Source organism: Urtica dioica, chromosome 10, assembly GCF_054948205.1.
Source record: "Urtica dioica subsp. dioica isolate 48M chromosome 10, U.dioica_male_clone48M_v1_H2, whole genome shotgun sequence".
Taxonomy (NCBI): Eukaryota; Viridiplantae; Streptophyta; class Magnoliopsida; order Rosales; family Urticaceae; genus Urtica; species Urtica dioica.
Window position 1 is genome coordinate 23,196,797 of NC_142765.1, and position 21,029 is coordinate 23,217,825.

At 38.5% G+C, this 21,029-nt stretch overlaps 1 protein-coding gene across 1 annotated transcript; it reads left to right on the forward strand.

Annotated features, from left to right (window-relative positions):
* The first annotated feature begins 10,837 nt into the window (after positions 1 to 10,837).
* Positions 10,838 to 12,325, forward strand: LOC149384175 (dof zinc finger protein DOF5.4-like). Its single transcript, XM_089628787.1, has one exon. The coding sequence runs from the start codon at positions 11,075 to 11,077 to the stop codon at positions 11,981 to 11,983; it is 909 nt and encodes a 302-aa protein (XP_089484913.1). The 5' UTR covers positions 10,838 to 11,074; the 3' UTR covers positions 11,984 to 12,325.
* The last annotated feature ends 8,704 nt before the right edge of the window (positions 12,326 to 21,029 follow it).

Below are 21,029 nucleotides of genomic sequence, written 5' to 3' on the forward strand. Positions count from 1 at the left end.
ACGTTCTAAAATTATGAAAACAAATAACAAATTATGGACGTTCTAAAATTCTAGAATTAAAAAACACGCTAAGAAAGAATAAATTTTGAATGTAAAATTGGATCAAGAAAGATCTAGTCAAAATAAATAACATATTTCCAATAAATGGAAAATATTCTCAAATTGTAATTTAATGTTATTTACCGAAATTAGAAAATCTGCTGGAAAATTCAAATTTCAAATTTGAAAACTTCCTTATTCGGTTTCAATATTTGATTCAAAATAATAAAAAAAAACTGGCTAATTAAAAATAGCGGCCGAATTAAATAAGGGTAAAGATGTAAAACTAATTCAATTAATAAGCTGCCACGTAAGCAAGATGGATATTTACGGGAAATTAACGAAAGGTTGGCTGAAACCAAATTGCTAGTGTTTAAGATGGCTACACAGCCAATTATTTGTTAATTATTTTCCTTACAAACAAGCCACATCCATCTTTGATTACTAATACACATCAAACAAGTCATACCTTTAATATTAATATAGTGGTCCATAACACACAAACTATCCACAACCATCTTTGATTACTAGTACACATCAAACAAGTCAATGTGAAAACTCTCACGAGCGAAACAAGTCTTCTTTTCGTGTTATATACTCGGCTCGCAGACCGAATCTTCTTCTTCATAGGCCTTCCGAGAAGTGTGTTGATGGTAGGAGGTTGAATAGAACTCTCACGAGCCGAAAGAGCCGAAGGCCTCAAACAATTCAATTACACACAAAAACAGTGGATTAAAATTTTGGACACTATATGAAATATTTTGAAATACTAAGAAAACTGGTTCATGATAGTGTACACAAAAATAAAGGCCGACCAGCTAAAATTTATCTTGACTAACTTAGTTCGACAGCTATGGCATCGTAGATCGACGACGATAGCAACGAAGATCGACTGCGATGACATAAGAGATCGACAATGATTGAAATCAACGACGAGTTCGACTACTACGCAGGCGACAGATGGGACGACAATTTGGCTAGGATTTTAAGCTTTGCGTTTTAGGTGTTTTTTGGCGTTTTAGGTTAGAGTGAAGTAGTGAGGTCGATATTGGAGGCAAGTGAAAGAATATTTTTTGGAGATTTTTGACTAGTAGTAAGGTCGATATTTTAGAGTGAAGTAGTAAGGTTGATATTGGTGACAAGTGAAATAATATTTTTGGAGATTTTTAAGATTTTTGACTAGTATACCTCAACTTTAAAAATTTTAACAATTTTGCTAAACTCAAACTTTAAATTGGCTAGATAGCCGGCATCACCCTTTTAAAAATCTAAACTATTTCAATAAAATTCAAGGAAGACTTGTGATATTTTCCCTTACTATTATTATTATTATTATTATTATTTTGGTAATAAACAAATAAATGACTTTGGCATGGTATTGGAAAGTCTTAAGGTTTTATTGGGCTAGGCCCAGTGGTCACATGGTGGGTGGGGTCCAAATCGGAGAAAATGTCACTCCAACGGACTGGTCCTGAGCCCAAAACCGGTGGATTTTCGATAGGGACAGCCATTAAATTAGTTGCGATCACACAACACAACACGCACAAACACACTAAATCACAACTATTGACCATATATACCAGTTTGTGTCATAAAGATTTTTTTAGATACAACATTTCACTCTCAACAGAATCTGACGATGAAATGGTAAACCGAATTCGCTAGAATTCCAAATTATGAACAGTTACTATTAATGTACACGTGTACATATAGCTGCTCCAAATACTTGATAGAGAGAGAGAGAGAGAGAGAGAGAGAGAGAGAGAGAGAGAGAGAGAGAGAGAGAGAGATGTGGACGAATACCAGAAGACCAAAATAATATAAGCTTCAATTGTTTTGAGACCCACCATCGTCCCATGTGCATGTGAACCTGTTCCCATCAAATTACCTATTTAGCAATCAATCTATAAAGAGTAAAAAACTGGCCATTGTTTTCACCTGTAGTTCTTGATGCCTTGTAAATTTGACACTATACACTTAATATTAGTCTAGTGGCAAGAGTTTATATTTATTATCACGTTTTATGATGGTAATTATTATTATATATATATTTTTTTCTGTTTGAAGAATCTCGAGGACATGCCCATTATCAGGGCTTAATGTTTCTTGACATTCACTTGTGTTTTGTTGGGTCTGAACTGTTATACTTATATGACCCACTTTTTGGATCAAAACTCTCCATTAAAAGAGAAACTAAAGAAAACAAATGACAAGTATCCGATTAGTTAAGTGGCATACACCACACGGAATGAGGTGACCAGTTTTTTATTCTTAACTGATGCTTTAACTTTAAGCTAAAATTAAGAAACATTTAATCCTTTGAAATTAAAGATAATTTTACAAAAACATGTGTCAATGCATGAAAAATAAGGTCGTGGAAATGCCGACAAAAATTTATATATTTACTACCTAAAAAAATATTCCAGTAAAAAATATACAATTTATTATTAAGCTCATATTTGAATAACGCAAAGTGACTCGGTAGTGAATTAATTAAAGGGTTATATTGGTGTATAGTCATTTTGTTATAGAGGATTTAAATTTAGCCAACCTTTTGTTAATTTTTAGTAAATAGAAACATCCACCAATTTACAAAAAGTAAAAAGACCAAACTTGCCTCAGTGTCAAATTCCCGCTCATTATTTTCAGCCCATTAATTAAAATGAAAATCAAATATTAGGTCATAATTTCTGGCACAAATCAAGGGACCATCATTAACAAACGTAATTAAACATCACACACCACAAATCCATTCAAAACACACGCACCACAAAATCCATTCAAAACACACGCACCACAAAAATTCACCGAGATGCTCCCTACCTCGCCGACAGGAGCACCACGAATCTTTTATTCTTCTGTCATCTTCTTTCTTCTCCGGAGAGGCAACGAGAAGAAAGAAGCACTACTACAAATATGGGCATCAGGTGCGACAAAAGTCGCACCTGATGCCCAAAAAGTCGCACCCGATAGTACTATCGGGTGCGACTTAATAGTCCGCAGCTAATACTATTGGGTGCGACATGACGCACCCAATAGTATATACTATTAGGTGCGACACTATTGGGTGCGACTTAGTCGCACCTGATGCTCTTTATCTTTTTAAAAAAAAATTAATATGCTGATTATATATTAACTAATTGATAAACTAATCACATTATTACATTATTACAATTATTAATCTTAATTTTAATTTCATTAACTAATTACAATTTCTAATTGATAAATTACACTAATTACAATTTCACAAACTAAACTAAACTAAACATATTACTATTTCACAATTTCACAAACTAATCAAAAATCTAAACTAAACACTAACCTGCAGAGACTCGAGACGAGGTGAGCGCACGGCGGAGAGTGAGCAGGGGCTGAGCGCACGGCGAGGTTCGGAGGGGCTCGGGACGACGACGAAGAAATACCGGTGGATAGCACAACTCACGGCCAAGCACAACTCACGGCCAACATCACAAAATTCAAACCAACCTCGTCCAAAAATCCAAAACAAACACAAACCCAACCTCAAATCAAACCAATAATCATGAAAATAACCTCAAAATCTCCATACCACGTTCAAAATAAATTTGTCAATTGCTCTAGCTAGAGTCTCCGAAAAACAAGAGTATCGACAAAAATAAATAAATAAATTGAACTCCCACGTCGAAAGGAAGACAAAAACTCCAACCTAATGCGAGCACGAATGTTCTAAACGAAAAAAGAGTGGAGCTTGAACTTGATTATTTGATCTACTATGAGGTTCTAGCTCAAACTTAATATTTATGTACTGAAATGAGCTTAAGCTCGAACTCAATAATAAATGATAATAATAATAAAAAAAAAACACACACACACACACACAACTATTTCCTCAATTCCAAAATGTAGTTTCAATTTTCAACCTCCAAGACCTACGTAACACTCGAGACACAAAACAATTATGTTCCCTGTACTGCAATCATCACTCACACACATCAGAACACCGAAAATTGAAACCCTAAAGAAAAGGATTACCTTGAAAGGAAGTTGGTCACGTGGTTTCTGGCGAGCAAGCGAGCGATGAGATCGGCGGTCACGTGGCCTCTGGTCCTGGCCACGCGTACGGCCCACCACTGAGGTCCGTCGTCGGCGAGGTTGTCAAGGTTAAGCTCCGCCGTCCACGTCGGCGACAGCCTGACCCACTAGCGCTTAAGCCATCATAACTCGAGCTACAAAACTTGAAATCGATTGATTCTAGCGGCAAATGAAAGTAGACTCATGTAGATTTCTAACGAGATATTACAAGCATATATACGACAAGAATAGCTATATGAAAAACAGCCCGTAATTCACTGTTACAATTCTGGAAATCCCGTTTTACTGCTGCGAAACACAAACTTTGGAAATTCATAACTCATTCAATACTCAATGGATTTACATGTTCTTGGTCATTTTAGAAAGCTCATACAGTCTACTATCCATGAAAAATATCCACAAAAATTATCTCAGACCATATCGGACTGTCTACGTCCGTTTACAGAGGCTGTTCAAACAGTTTATCAAATCAAACGAAAATTCGAGAAATCATCACAACTCATCATAATCCAAGCTACAACCCTAGATTCCCAAATCAACACATCAAAACGAAAATTCGAGTTCAATCACACATCAAAACAGCTCGGAGAAGGAAAGCCCCAAATCAACATAAACCCTAGATTCCCAAATCTCCAGAATCTCGAATCAATGGAGGAAATCGCTTACCAATCCTCGTGGAAGGCTGCGATGGAAATCCTCGTAGCTCGCGATGGAGCTAGCGGCAATGGAGGCAGCGGACCGGCAGTTCGACGGCGCTGGACTCGACTGCGACGGATTCTCTTCCGCCACTTCCTCTTCTTCCTCGCTCTCTCTCAGCTCTCTATACCTTTCTCTCCCGGCGATCTCTTCTCGGCCGGTGACCTGGGTGGTTCGCGGCGGCTATTTCCCTCGGCGGAGCTCGCGCAGTAAGTAGGGAGAGACAAATTTGAGAGAAAAAAGATAGGGAGTTTAGGTTTTTTTTTAAGAAAGAGTTGTTTAGTCGGACAAATGAAAAAAATGAGGGGGAGAAGCTGAACGCCTAAGTTAAACTATTGGGTGCGACTAGTCGCACCCAATACCACTTAAAATCAGCGAAATTTTTTTCTTTTCTGGAGCCCGTTGATTGCGACAAGTCGCACCTGATACCCAATTAGGTGCGACTTTTAGGTGCGACAAGTCGCACCTAATACCCTTCCGCACCAGAAAACCTTATTTGTAGTAGTGAAGATGACAGAAGAAGAAAAGATTCGTTTAAAAGATGAAAATATTCTCGGTCATGGTGTTCTCCGCCGTGGCCATGTTCGACCAGATCCTTCATTTTATTTCCTCTCTTCTTCTTCTTCTTCATCTGAATTGCTGGTGGTTTTGAGTGTATGAGATTTGTTTCATTGATTGTGAATTTACTATGATTTTGGTTCTGGTGAATTCTAATCCAATATTGTAAATACGACGTTGATTTACAGTTAATACCAATTGTTTCATCGTAAATGCTTTGTAAATATAAATATGATTTACAGTATATTCGTGTAAATAAATTGAAAAAAATTCTGGTAATATTTTGGATGTTCTAAAATTAAAAAAAAAATAATAATATCAATAAATGAAGAATATATTTACAGATTTATCCATAGTGAATTGCCACAAAAATAGAAACTAATTAGTTAAAGTCAACGCTGAAAATTTCCAAATACACGTTAACAATCTTTTCAAATCGGTTAGATTCAAAATTTAAAAAAAAACTGTTTAATTTAATTAGCGGGCGTAATAAATAAGGCAAATGTGTAAAACTAATTTAATTAATTGATTTACAGTTAATACCAATTGTTTCATCGTAAATGCATTGTAAATACAAAGATGATTTACAGTATATTCGTGTAAATAAATTGGAAAAAATTCTGGAAATATTTTGGACGTTTTAAAATTATGAAAACAAATAATATCAATAAATGAAGAATATATTTACAGATTTTATCCATAATGAATTGCCACGAAAATATAAACTAATTAGTTAAAGTTAACGCTGAAAATTTCCAAATACACGTTAACAATCTTTCCAAATCGGTTAGATTCAAAATAAAAAAAATTACTAATTCAATTAACGGACGTAATAAATAAGGGAAAATGTGTAAAACTAATTTAATTAAGGGAGCCCGAGCAAAATAGCAAAGTCAAACGTTGTAATTGTCAAAATAGCCAACTTTTGGTTTATTTTTAATGTGTAGCCAATATACCACATTAACAGTAAAAAAATACAAATTTGCCCTTCATTTAAATAATATCAAATCAAAATATTTGGAAGATTCCCGCGTCCAAAAAAGAAAGAAATGAAATTGGAATCGCGTGAATAAATGCCAACTAAAACAGATCCATCGTGATATATGCATATCTAACAAATCCACCGTGATAAATGCTTATCTTTCAAACACGCAACCAAACCTACACCGCACGAGAAAAAATTCAAAAACAAAGTCAATTAACAGCAATTAAATTAACAGATATTAACACAAATTAACTGGATTGAAATCGTTCAAAAACCTACATAACAGCAATTAACAGATATTAACGTTAATTAACATGATTGAAAATCGTTCCATACATGAATCAGCTGGGAAGAACAAGGAAAAAATTCAAAAACAAATTCAATTAACAGAAATTAACAGATATTAACGTTAATTAACATGATTGAAATCGTTCAAAAACCTACATAACAACAACTAACAGATATTAACGTTAATTAACAGGATTGAAAATCGTTCCGTACATGAATCAGCTGGGAAGAACAAGTCCACATCGTACTGCGATCTCCGACAACAGGCTATACGCCGTCAGCACGATCTGGTTGTCGCCGCCGCTCGAGGCCCGCGAGAGGTTCGTCGGGGCGATCTGGTTGTCGCCGCCACTCGAGGCCCGCGAGAGGTTCACGATCTGGTTGTCGCCGCCGCTCGAGGCCCGCGAGAGGTTCGTCGGGGCGATCTGGTTGTTGCCGCCGCTCGAGGCCCGCGAGAGGTTCACGATCTGGTTGTCGCCGCCGCTCGAGGCCCGCGAGAGGTTCGTCGGGGCGATCTGGTTGTTGGCGCCGCTCGAGGCCCGCGAGAGGTTCATGATCTGGTTGTCGCCGCCGCTCGAGGCCCGCGAGAGGTTCGTCGGGTCCAAGCCAACCTCAACGTCTCTCTCTCTCTGCTTCTCAATTACTGTGGCTACGGCGTCCCTTCCGGCTTCCAATGCGCCTAGTCTCACTCCTGCCTATTCTTTTTGTAGTAATAATAATATTGAGCAATCAAAATAGAATATCTTGGCAATCAAATCATAAATATGTTAGCAATCAATTTTGATTTTCTTTAATTATATTTTTTTAAAAATTAAAAAGGGCAAAACTGGAAGCAAAATATTGGGTTGAACGCCACGTCAGCGAAATTGGCTATTTTTCAAAATAAATGTAAATGTTGGCTAAAATGCAATCTCAACGTTTGAATTTGGCTAGTCCGTCTAATTTTTCTTTAATTAATAAGATGCCACGTAAGCAAGATAGCTATTTACGGAAAATTAACGAAAGGTTAGCTAAAACCAAATTATTAGTGTTTAAGATGGTTACGTAGCCAATTTTTTTTTTTAGTTCAACGTTTTATGAAAAAAGTTAGTACCAAAGTTTTAACATAATTTCCTTATTCTCTTTGCAACTGTATGTTAAACATTATACATACAATATATCTTGAGTTAGTACATAGCACCAAAAATCATAGATCGCTGTTGAGAACCCTCCTCAAAGAAAGACGAATGGGTCCCATTTGGTGGCTAAGAGTCTTCATCGAAGAAAACAAGGACAAAGCGGTCGACAGTCCTTACAAGGCCATAGAAGAAGACAAGGACAATGTTATATCAAAGTGATCATTATCTATTACTTACATTTAATAGCTCGGTTGCTAATCCATTATTATCACGGAGTATCTAGGCTATCTTTACAGAGTCGACTCGAAATTATACTTAGTTTATGCTTAAGTGAACACGAACATGAGCAAAAGTTTTTTTTTTTTTTTTTTTTTTTAATTAATCTCATGGCTATTCCACTAAGAATATGGATTTGAATTCTTGATTTTATTAGAATTATATTCTTACTAGATTTTCAAAGTATTCACTGATATAGCCACTGCATGGTTATTGATCCTCAAGTTCCCTCATGACATGAATGGTGTATATTACCGATATACCATTCGAGTTACACATAAGTCGCATGTACCATTGGATCCCTAAATAAACTAGATCAATTGATTCTGCAGTTAACTATTAGGTGCACAAACATTTACCCTCTTTAAGGATAGAGGATTTTGTATCTATAAATCTCTTCTCTCCACCGAAAACATTTGTTGACTCCAAAAACATAAGTAAACAAGCATGCGTTAGATTTGAACGAATGAATAAAAAAGGGATAAGATATAACCTTGAAGTCTATGACTACTTCATGATTAGGGATGTGAATTTTACCCGCATACCCATGTACCCGCAAGACCCTACCTGCTGTGGATGGAGTCTTACCCGAATAAATGGATAATTGGTAGGATACATGTATTACTCATGAAAAATTATATGAGTATTAGTATTTTATGATTTTTAAGTATCCTACCCGTTTAAAATTATTAGTATAATTACAATTATATATATATATATATATGTATAGATATATCATAAAAACTTCTTATGTATTTTCCCATAAACGATTTCTTACAAAACAATATGTACTATGTAAAATAAGAAAGCCTAATATTCGTGTATCTTATTTGATTTGTTAATTTTAAGCAAATTTTGATGTATTAAATATTTGTTTTAAGATTTGTTTATTTGTTTCTACGAAAATAAAATATAGAATTATTTCAAATTTATCATGAGTTTACTCTGTATAGAATTTAGTCAGACCCATTAGTAACAAATGAGTATGAATAGGGTATAGTTTTAATTTTATTTTCGTGGGTAGGGTCTGGTTTTGTAGGACCCTACCCAAATCCTATCCTTTGTCATCTCTCTTCATGATTTAGATCAATTTTTCATATGGCCTTCATTGAGACTTCAAACGTGTGTCATAACAACTTCTTAAGTGACACATCTAATTAAACTTTATCTAGATCGTTACATGGTATTTGCACTGAATGTTCTCACTCAATAAATCAACACTTTGTGTTTCACATATCTGATTTCTAATCTAGCTATCTAAACATTTGACTCATTGTTGTTGACTAAATTTTACCATTTTGATCAAGGTATTTTATATGCTATATTATCTCATAAACTATAGTTTATATCAAGATAAAGATAACTATTTCTTGTATAAATAGACCGACCGTCAAATAATGTATTTGTTGACGTCAAGAAATAGATACAATAATTGTCTTGACGATCGCAAACAAGTATACGCCAAACAGACTCGATCGATATAGCAATTGTGAAGATCAGATTGTTATTATATTAAACGAATCTCAATACAAGAATTATAAAATTATAGGAAAATTCAATGTAAAGACGAAAATAGAGGAATAATTGTGCAGCGTAGTTGTATTGTGCGAATGAGTGTGTGCCCTTTTTTTGTTGGGGTCTTGTGTTTTTTATAGGTGGGGTCATATTTGAACGTGAGTGGATCAATCTCAAGTTCTAAACGGTTACTTAGTAACCGTTCATATCAAATGCGAGTGGTAACCGGTCTGAACTTCTCGCATATCTAACAAACGGTCATTTATTCATATTTAGACCATTGTAAGCGTAGTTTGACTAGTCTTTAATGATATCGAGTACTTCTCTGATACTTTTGGTTTTGTTGGTCGATATTTGGATCTAATTAACTTATGATCCTGATCGTTTCTCACGTGTTTACACCTTAAACGATGTTATTCGGTGCTTCGCAGCTGTTCGGTGTTGTGATTGGTATGATAAATTCCCATCATAACGGTATTAAGATATTTACTACATGTTTTTGGTGCTATTGCCGGTTAGGCTTACTGGCTTAGGACTGGTTGATTCAGCATATCGTATGTATGTTGAAAAAGGAAAGGCAAAACTAAGTAGAAATTACCAATCGCGGGTCAAAAATAATAAATGACTGTCCCTATAGAGACTTTCAACGACAAAAAATCATGATCTTCAAAACATGTAGTTTAGCATTTCAACCACACCAAGAGCATAGAAACACATACGAGTAAAGCAGAAAATGGGGTCCAGGTTCATCGAATCGTCACGTCGCTGCACTATATATCCGATATGAACTCGAACTGTTTTCTTTCTTCAATAAATCTTATTAATTTTTTAATCAAGCTTCGACAACTCACCAAAAACCTTCTGCCTACGTGGCGATCTGTGAACCACTGGAGATCAGCAAAGAAGCAGATAAAACTTTTCCCGATAATTATTATTTTTTGGAAACTAATGCGCGAAATAATAATTAAAAAAAAAGTGGCCGACAAAGCGAGAACCAGATTTGTGGACTAGAAATCTCCAGCACTCTGCGCCGTCCACGTGTCCCCATCCAACTGTTTCCGATCCTGTCCTTAAGTCCGTACCGTCCTATTAGCCCAAACAGAAACCTGTTCGTTCAGGGAATGACTGAACGTGACTACGGTCCGTATACGGTCGCTAAAACCCGCTGTATTTCGCGCGGCGAAAAAGAAAAGATCTGCAGGGGTATTTTCGTCTTCTACAAACCTCTCACCTTGGGTTTCCCTGTTATTTCCCCGGCGCATTGAGGGCTGTTTCGTAATCTACACAGGAAGTGGTAGAGAGAATAGAGAGATATTTTTATAGGAAATGAAAATTAATTAAACAGAGGAAAAAGAAAGATACGAAGGGATATTTTGTCAGAGAGTTCAGTTAAGATTTAAGAACTTCCATTCCTTCTCTGATTTCTCTCTCTCTCTCTTAAAAAAAAAAAAACTGCGCGAGCAAAAATAGAAGTAAGAGAGAAAGTTCATCTCTCTGATATAGATGTGAAAATCGTATTGATTTTGAAATGCAAGACATTCATTCGATCGGAGGAGGGAGATTCTTCACAGGCTCCGGCGGCGGTGGCGGCGGCGGCGGTGACCGGAGATTGAGGCCGCACCAGCATCTCCACCACCAGGCTCAGCAACCGCCGGTGCTGAAGTGTCCTCGCTGCGACTCGGCGAACACGAAGTTCTGCTACTACAACAACTACAACCTCTCTCAGCCACGTCACTTCTGCAAGAGCTGCCGGAGATACTGGACCAAAGGCGGCGTCCTCCGCAACGTCCCCGTCGGCGGCGGCTGCCGGAAAACCAAGCGATCCAAACAGAAGGCGAATTCCGCGGCGGCGCCGGCGGAGGAGGAGAGGATGAAGACGATGACGAACTCTCACTCCAGCAGCGAGAGCTCCAGCCTCACGGCGACGACCACCACCGCCGAGGCCGCGTCGGCGCCGCCGTCGAATCCCGAGCCGAATCTGGCCGAGCCTCCCGCCGCGGCGGCGAATTCGGTTCTGGAAGGAGGCTCCTCCGACTGCGGACTCTTCTCGGAGATCGGGAGCCTCGCGAACCTCATGGCGGCGAATTCCGGCGGCGGAGACGGATCGGCATTGCCGTTCGAGTTCGGCTCGATCTCGCAGTTCAGGCTCAACCAGAGTCTGATCAGCCAGTCGTGGAATATGCAGAAGGACGTTAATCCGGGTCGTGAAAACGATCAGCTCAAGGCTCAGGAGAGTTTGATGATCGATCAGACGGCTCAGGTTGATCTATCGGTGTTGCAGCAAGAGAGATCCAACGGCGGAGGGTTCGGATCGCTGGGCGATTGGCAACAGTGCGGAGATCAAGGACTGTTTGATCTCACGAATAACGTTGATCAACAGTACTGGAGCCAGAACCAATGGAGCGATCAAGACAACGCTAATCTATATCTTCCGTAAAATCTCTTTTACTTTTTTTTTTGGTCTTACTATTTTTTATAAGGAAAAAAGAAAAAAGAAAAAAAAAACTGAGAAGAAAACTCTCAAATTCTCAGAAACAATACGAAACAAATTCAACAACTACAAAAAAATGGTATTAGAGAGTTTTTTTTTCCCTAAATTATTTTCTCTATTATGAATATGACTTTTACTTTGTATGTAAATTTCCAAAAATATATTTATATATAAAAATATTATTTTTACTTGTTTGATTTAAATTGAGGCTTGGGGCTTGAATACTTAATGTATCCTTTCTACGTCAAAGCAGTGTATCTAACATCTGGAGGAGCTTGTTATTATTTACTTTAGTTTTGTACTTTCTATGATGTGGGAGAATTGGCTTTTTGTTTAATTATGTATCTGGATTCTCAAGATTATTACCATATAGAATATATATATATGTTATATACAGAGGAAAAGCATATATTATAGAGAGAAGAATGAGAGAGTTTTGTTTATTTGTTTTGTCGTTTTCATTTCATATTAGTCACTAGTAATAATATCATCAACTGCTAATTTGCATACAAAAAACGATGTCGCAATCATGGGGGCCACGTCAGCAGCGTGTCGATGGGAGTCGGTTGGAGAGGCGGTGCGTATGCGGAAGAGGCGGGCCCCACAAAGGGGAGAGAGAGAGTAGTGAGTGATCAATCCCATGCGCGATTATGACTCTACGTGCGCGGGGGAGTCGGGTGGGACCCGCAAGGGGATGGTCCTCCCTCTTGTGGGGCCACGCGTCGCGTCTTGATTAGTGCAGATGGGAGAGGACGGTTTGTCGCCTTTCCACGCCGGCTCGGCTCGGCTCGGCTCAAACTTTAAAGATAGTGGTGACGAGGCAAAAGATCTCGCATCGCTATTTGGGTGTGGTGGGTCCCGCATTTAGGTTGGGGAAGTGGTGGTGGTGGTGGGGTCCACTGAGGAGCTTATAGAAGAGTGGTCTCTCCACAGATTATCGTGCATGGATTTTGGGGAGATTCAGTTGTGATTAGGTCTTCCCAAATCACAGAGAGAGAGAGAGAGAGTATAATTAGTTGACTTTATTTACTAGTTGATTCTGTATTTACGTAGTTCGATTTCCGGAAGATTCACGTGATCGTATATTCTAATTATCGGAATGTCGATGAACTGCTTAATATACGTAAACGGTACCAAGAAAGAAATACATATAAAAAAAAAAGAAAAAAACTACGGAATTTTTTTGTGTTGACTACAAAGTAAGGTGTCATGATTAAGCACTTCCCAATTCTATTGTTGTAAGAAATTGAGTATTGAGATGTGCGTATTTATATTATTCTTTTTCCTGGATGAATTATTATTTGTTTACGAACATCATATTTTCATATGAAAACGAGTGTGTATTTTGTTTGAAGGGAAAAAATCAAAATAAATAAATAAAAAGACAAAACGTACGATATATGTTTACAGGTTTTTCGTTCATTTTATCATAAAAAAAAACGATAATGTAAAAAGAAAGATCACGAGGAGTACTGCCAGAAGATGCATGAACTAAACAAGTTTGTGTAAAAATAGTATCCTAACCATATGTATCGTATCTCTAAATATTGCCAAAGGCGCACAATTAATTAAAACAAAGAAAGAAGATTACCAAAACAAAGATAGATCGTGCCATACACATGTTGTTAGTTGTTAATCACCAAAATAATCTAGAATTTCTGATACCCGTAAAGTGCCCAAGCCTGTTAAGGCTCGAGCACTTGAGATATAAAAAGAGAAACGACCGATTCATAAGATAAGGACGCAACCTTCGCTGCCGAGTTTATAGGTCAAAATGACTAGCCAAATAAGAATAAAACGTGACCATCATCTAAAAGAAAAAAAAATATAAAAATAAAATTTTTCACAAAGTCTACCAACTGTAAGAATTGGCAAAGTCACACGAGCGAACTACATTTTACTCTTTTTTTTTTCTCCTTTTTACTGGGTTCGCTGATATTTAAATATTTCTTGCCTGAATATTCATAGTACCACGTACCATATATGTGTTCATTGCATGCACTACTACAAATAGTGGCTTGGACGACATTCTTTGGACGAAAATTATCGAAAAACTGTCGTTTAAGCATTTTCGCTCGCGACAGACCATAAGTCGGCCGCGGCACATATACATTTGTACGAAAATTTTCCAAGTCATCACCTGGAGATTGGACGACAATTTCTTGACTTTCGTCCAACCAAATGTAACTTAGCCTGGCTATTCTTGTACAAGGTCACGATTTGGACACATGTACGACAATTTTTTAAGTCTGTCGTACATGTTTTGCAGCAAATTACTCTTTTTACTCTAGGGCTTCACGTATTCCCTTAGGCCCAAACCCACATAAGGAAAACAACAAAAAGAAAAAAAATTGGAAGAGAGAGAGAGAGAGAGGGAGAGAGAGAGAGAGAGAGAAGCGGGAGAATCGAAGATGAAGGCGTGCGAGACGACCATAGCTCGCGCAAGGTAAGGAAAATAAAACTCGCTGCTCTTCTTCTTCGGGTTTCATACGGAAAATAATGTTGTAACATTTTTGTTTGTCAACACTTTGGTGTTAGAATGAGGGAACTCGTGTCTAATTAATATTAAAATATTAAGATGCGATTTTAGGCGAATCAATTGCATTTTAAATGAAAAAATATTGGCAATAGAAGAAATACGAGATGTGTTTGGATCTTAGAGAGGAATCAGAACTCTCTATTGTGATCTCTATATTTGCTTGAATGAATAATTACATCATCTGTTAATATATATATATATATATATATATATATATATATATATACAGTCTACATTCATTCACTATCTCTTCAGTCAACAGATCCATTGACTGTAATTGAATCCAACTGGCTTAACTAACTCCACTAACGTGCTGAGGTGGCTTATCCAACGTGGACGTTTCTCTAACACTCCCCCTCAAGCGAAGAAGGGGACTCCTTCACCGTGAGCTTGTCTTTCAACAACTTGCCAAAGCGCTTCACTGATAGGCCTTTGGTCAAGACATCAGCTGTTTGTTCCAACGTTGGGACATACCGAATTTCAAGCTCTTTTCTGATCACCATGCCACGTACAAAATGCACATCTATTTCAATGTGTTTTGTTCTTGCATGAGCCACCGGATTCGCTGCAAGTGAAGCTGCTCCCATGTTGTCACACCATACTATGGGCAGTCTCGGTAGCTTAACGTGAAGCTCACTCAGTAATGACTTGATCCACAGTATCTCAGCTGCAACGTGTGCAAGGGCGCGATATTCTGCCTCTGTGCTTGACCGAGCGACCACATGTTGTTTCCTTGAGCTCCAAGAAACTAAGCATCCACCAAGGAACACACAATAGGCGCTCGTGGATCGGCGATTGTCTGGACAACTTGCATAGTCCGCATCAGCGAAGCACGTAAATGACCAAGGCTGGTGTAGGCTGAAGATAAATGCCATGTGTGATGGTACCCTTGAGATGCCTTAGTACCCGTTTACAGGCGAGCCAATGAACTTCATTGGGACTTTGCAGGAATTGGCTCAACTTGTTCACTATATATGCAATATCTGGTCTGGTGAGAGTCAGATATTGAAGAGCACTAATCACACTTCTGTATTGAGCCGGATCATCCATTGGCTCCCCCTCGACCTTGGACAACGTGTGACCTGGAGCTGAGGGTGTGGAACAAGGTTTGGCAGTAGTCATTCTTGCCTTCTTCAATAGATCAGCAACATACTTTGACTGAGAGAGATAGATACCAGAGTCATCACGAAAAGCCTCGACCCCAAGAAAGTAATGCAAATCTCCCAGTTGCTTGAGCGAGAAGATACTGTGCAACCTGGTGATTAGAGCAGTTATGGCTGTGTCATCATTCCCAGTCACAAGTATGAATAATGACGAGTCAGACTTGGAGTTTACAAAATTCCAGTCGAGTAACACAGTCCGGAGACGCTCAAACCAGGCTCGCGGGGCTTGCTTTAGACCGTATAACGCCTTCTTGAGCTTACAAACATGTTGAGGTCGACAAGGATCAATGAACCCCTCAAGTTGCCACATATAGACATCTTCACTCAAAACCCCATTCAGGAATGCATTATCAACATCAAGCTGCCTTACACGCCATGCATTGTGAACTGTGCGTGTCAATACAATCCTCACTGTACAGGGTTTGACTACGGGACTGAAGGTCTCTGAGAAGTCAATACCAGGTGTCTGAGTATAGCCTTTGGCAACAAGCCTTGCCTTGTACCTGTTAACCTTACCATCGGGACCATATTTGAGCTTGTAAATCCATTTGTTCCCAATTATATTGAACGTTGGAGAGAAGGGAATTAGATCCCAAGTCTCATTTCGGTGAAGGGCAAGCAGCTCAGATTTCACGACAGCAAGCCACTTAGCATCAGTCAAAACATGCGCCACTGAATGAGGTTCTGAAGGACCAGGGTTAAAAGCCATTGGATGCCGGTTCACAGTGAGAGCCTTAGGCTTGAAGACCCCAGACTTGGACCTGGTGGTCATGGCGTGTGAATGAGTTGTGGAAGGTGGTCTGTATAGCTGAAGCAAACCTGGCTCACCCACTCGTTGTAGCACCGAGGTGGTGTCTTGTGGTGGTACAAAATCAGATGAGTCAGGACACGGTCACAAGGCTCGGGTTGGTTAGGAGTTAAGGATTGAGACAAGGTATTCTGTGGTGTATTGGCTCTTTCTGAGTCTAAGGGAGTGAGGTGAGAATCTGGTGAGGGTACAAGGTTAGAGAGGTCAAGAAGAGCACTTGTAGAGGTAGTCACACCTGTGTTACTGGAGGAATGATGAGGAGACACCGAGAACTGGGACCAAGGGACTATTTCAGGACTGACATCAACATGAGGACAAGACTCAGACCCAAACAGCTCATTGTAAGGAAAGACCTCTTCATAAAAAATGGCATTACGAGTGATGTACACACGTCCGGACTCAGAGAGACATTTGTATCCCTTGTGGGACGGACTATACCCTAAGAAAAGACATTTTTTGGACCTAAACTCAAGTTTGTGGGCGTTATAGGGACGAAGGTGAGGAAAAACAGCACAACCAAACACCTTTAAGAAGTTGTAATCAGGTGATTTGTTGAATAAGACTTGGAAGGGACTCTGACCATTGAGGACTGGGGTTGGCAAAATGTTTATTATATAGACAACTGTTTGAAAGGAATCCCACCAAAAGGTCAGTGGGAGTTTTGCCTAAGCCAGGAGTGTCAAGCCAAGCTCAACAACATGCCTGTGCTTCTTTTCAGCTCGACCATTTTGGCCATGTACATGAGGGCAGGGATGTCTCATTTGGATACCATGATCAGTTAGAAAACTTTTGAAACTACGGTACTCACCACCCCAATCACTCTGGACACAAACAATCTTTGAATTGAAGGCTTTTTCAACAAATCTTTTGAAGTTTTTGAAGACATGGAAGGCATCAGATTTCAACTGTAAGGGGTATATCCAGGTAAATCTTGTGTGATCATCCAGGAAATGTATGTAATGCCTATATCCATGAGAAGAAATGTGAGGTGAAGGACCCCACACATCTGTGTGAATCAGTTCTAGTGGTTTTGTTGCCCTTGATTTTGATTTTTCAAAAGGTAGGGTGTGACTTTTTCCATATTGGCAAGCATCACAGACAAAGTTTGATTTTGAGGTTGGAATGGTGAGATTGTATTTATTTAAAATTTTTGATACAGTTTGATTTGAGGCATGACCAAGACGTCTATGCCATAAATGCCAATTTGGAGATATTTTTCCTGCCAATTTATCTGACTCTACAAGTTCTATGGGACCACACACAATAGCTTGACACCTAGCACAAAAATCACGGTAAAATTCAAATGAAACAGGATTTTCAGAGGTCAATTTTGAAATGCTTATGAGGCTCTTTTTAATACTAGGTACTCTGAGTATGTTATTCATTTTTAGCTTGGTGTGATTATTGATGGGAATGACAGTTGAACCTGTGTGTGTAATCAGCAATTGCTTACCATCTCCCTCCATGAGTTTTCCTTTGCCTTTGTACTCACTATTGAACTGCAGATTTTCTAGTTCCGCCGTTACATGATCAGTAGCACCGGAGTCAGCATACCAGCATGGATCGGAAACTGTCTCAGGACCGCCAAAGAATACAACAGCTGACTTGTTCTGTAGTTGTTGCGCCTGAGATCCACACTGCCGGTGAAGCTTTCATCAAGTCGATGCCAGCATGCCAAGGCAGTATGGCCTTTCTTGTCACAGATTTGGCAAGTTGGCCTGGAGTTTGTGCCTCGTCCACCTCCATTAGACCTTCCTCTACCTCCGCGACCTCATGGTTGGAAAACGTTCCTTCCTCGTCCACGAGAGCCACCAAATCGATTTTCTGCAAGATTCGCTATTGATTGGCTTGAGTCTGTTAACGCAACTAAGTTTTGTTGCTCAATTCTCATTTCTTGCGTAAGAGCCATAGCTTGAATCTCCTGAATAGAGATCTCAAAGCCTTGAATCTCGGACATCTGAAGTCGATTGTTGACTAGACCTACAGTGATGTCATACTCTGCCGGAAGTCCAGTCAGAATCGCTGTGATTAGATCTGATTCGTAGAGATCTTCGCCAGCCAGAAACAGTTGGTCCGCTATTCCCTCCATCTTTGAGAAGTAGTCAGAAATTGACATCCCTCATTTCTTCGTCATTTTTAGTTGGATCTTCAAAGGCATGAGTCTTGCCTTGGACTTCACTGCGAACAATCTCTCCAAGGCTAGCCAAACGCCTCTGGCTGTGTTGATTCGAGTGACATTTCGGAGAATCGAAATCGTCAACGAGGAGAGTATCCAGCTGAGTAGAAGTTGATCCTCACGATTCCAGATCTCGAACTCTGGATTCGGAGTTTCAACTTGCTTTCCTTGTTCATCGGTGGTGACAAAGAACTCTTGAGGACACACCTTGGTTCTGAGAATTATTCCTTGAAGATTATGACCTCTAATGGCTGGAAGCACCTGAGATATCCAAATGAGGTAATTGTCTTTGTCTAACTTGACTGAGATTCCAGTGCTCAGTGACGATGAGAACGGAGATGAAGCTTGACGGACAAGAGGATTTCCAAGTGACGATGAAGCCGAATCGGACGAATCGATTGCCATTGAAGAAGCTCTGATACCAAGAAGAAATACAAGATGTGTTTGGATCTTAGAGAGGAACCAGAACTCTCTATTGTGATCTCTATATTTGCTTGAATGAATAATTACACCATCTGTTAATATGTATATATATACAGTCTACATTCGTTCACTATCTCTTCAGTCAACAGATCCATTGACTGTAACTGAATCCAGCTGGTTTAACTAACTCCACTAACGTATTGAGGTGGCTTATCCAACGTGGACGTTTCTCTAACAGCAATATTTCAAATGCAAAAAAAAAAAGTTTTCACGTCTATTACTAAATATGGGTTTAGTGAAACACAAAATTCTCGTCTCTAAAAACTAGCGTGCATAAAGGTTTGATTTTATTGTAGTGGATAATGTTGAAGATCGATGGCGAACTCATCTAGAGCACTCTGGAACGAAGTTGGAGAAATTTTCCATGAGAGATTTGTTCATATAAAATTCAGTCTCAACAATCACGAATAATTATAGTTTTCAGATGTCGTTTTGAATTTATTTGTGGATCTCAAAATCTCGTGGAGTAAGATAAACTTTAGTGTGAATAATTTATGAAATATCTACAAGATATATAAGTAATAATGTATTATATGAAGGAAATAATAGATCTTATTCTTTTGGAAAAAGTATACAATATGGTTGAGTTCGATAACTTTGTCATAGAGAAGTCAAACTAACAAGATAATTGTTGTAGCTTTCGAGCCTCAACAATCACGAGAAAGCTAAAGAGATAAAGTTTGTGTCGTTTTGTATTTAAAGCGTGGATCTCAAAAAGTCGTCGTATAGGAAACAAAGATAAACTCGGGATAATAAACGAAAGCTGAATCAAAAGGGAATTAAAAACGATTTTATTAACGTAACAATTTCAACTACAATTGCCGAACTCAGTTATCACAAAGTTAGTTATAGAGTTCGAAGATACAATTGAGAAATAAGGAATTCAGAATGATAATAAGAAAAAAAAGACTATATTTCTTCACGTAGGCGAGGAATTTATAGACTGATGAAATGCGCCTCATCTGGGAACGCGTGTCAATGATTTTGTCCTCCATTGCCTCCTCTCTTGCCACGCCCCGTCGCTTGGTTAAATGGCTGGGTAGAAATTGTCAACACTCCGAGTCTCGAGGTGGAATAGCGCATTCCACGCTGATTTCGCCGTTGTGATTCTCTTTGAGGAGAATGGGTTGAGCTTTGATCATAGCATTCGAGCCAGGCCCAAATGTTTTATTGAATATACAAGACTATTCATATAAACGCAACAATATCGTCATATAGTCATCTTAAGCTGTTGAAATCGCCTGGGTCTTTCTCGACCATTGGGCTTTTGGGCTCAATAATATTCATTTTCTTATAAGGCCGAATCTTATACCCATAATAATCGTAATTTTTTTTTATCACCAAATTGTCCCGCATTCTGATGAAATTAAATGAATTTATAGGCAATCAAGGTTCTTCTTCGTATCGTCTTTCTTGGGGTTACGTGGTGAGTCATTTCTCTCATTTCAAGTCTTCCACAACGCATGTTCTCATAGATCCAACTGAAATCATACAACCTTATATGATTTACTCTTTTTTATTATTTTTTTATTTTTTTATTTTATTTATAAGAGATTGGGCTTTTAGTGCCCAACTAGTTTCATTGAGATAGGCCCAACTGAAATCATACAACCTTATATGATTTACTTTTTTTTTTGTTTGTTTTGTTTACTCATGCGGTAGCCATTATTGGTAATCTTGGTGAAATATTGCAGCATTACCGCAAACACGGTATGCAATTTGCTAGTGAAATCAGAGTTGTATATTTTAATTATTGATTTGAAGGTTATTCATGTTAAGCAAATCAACATTTTATTTTATTTCTTTTCGTTTCCTTCTTAAAT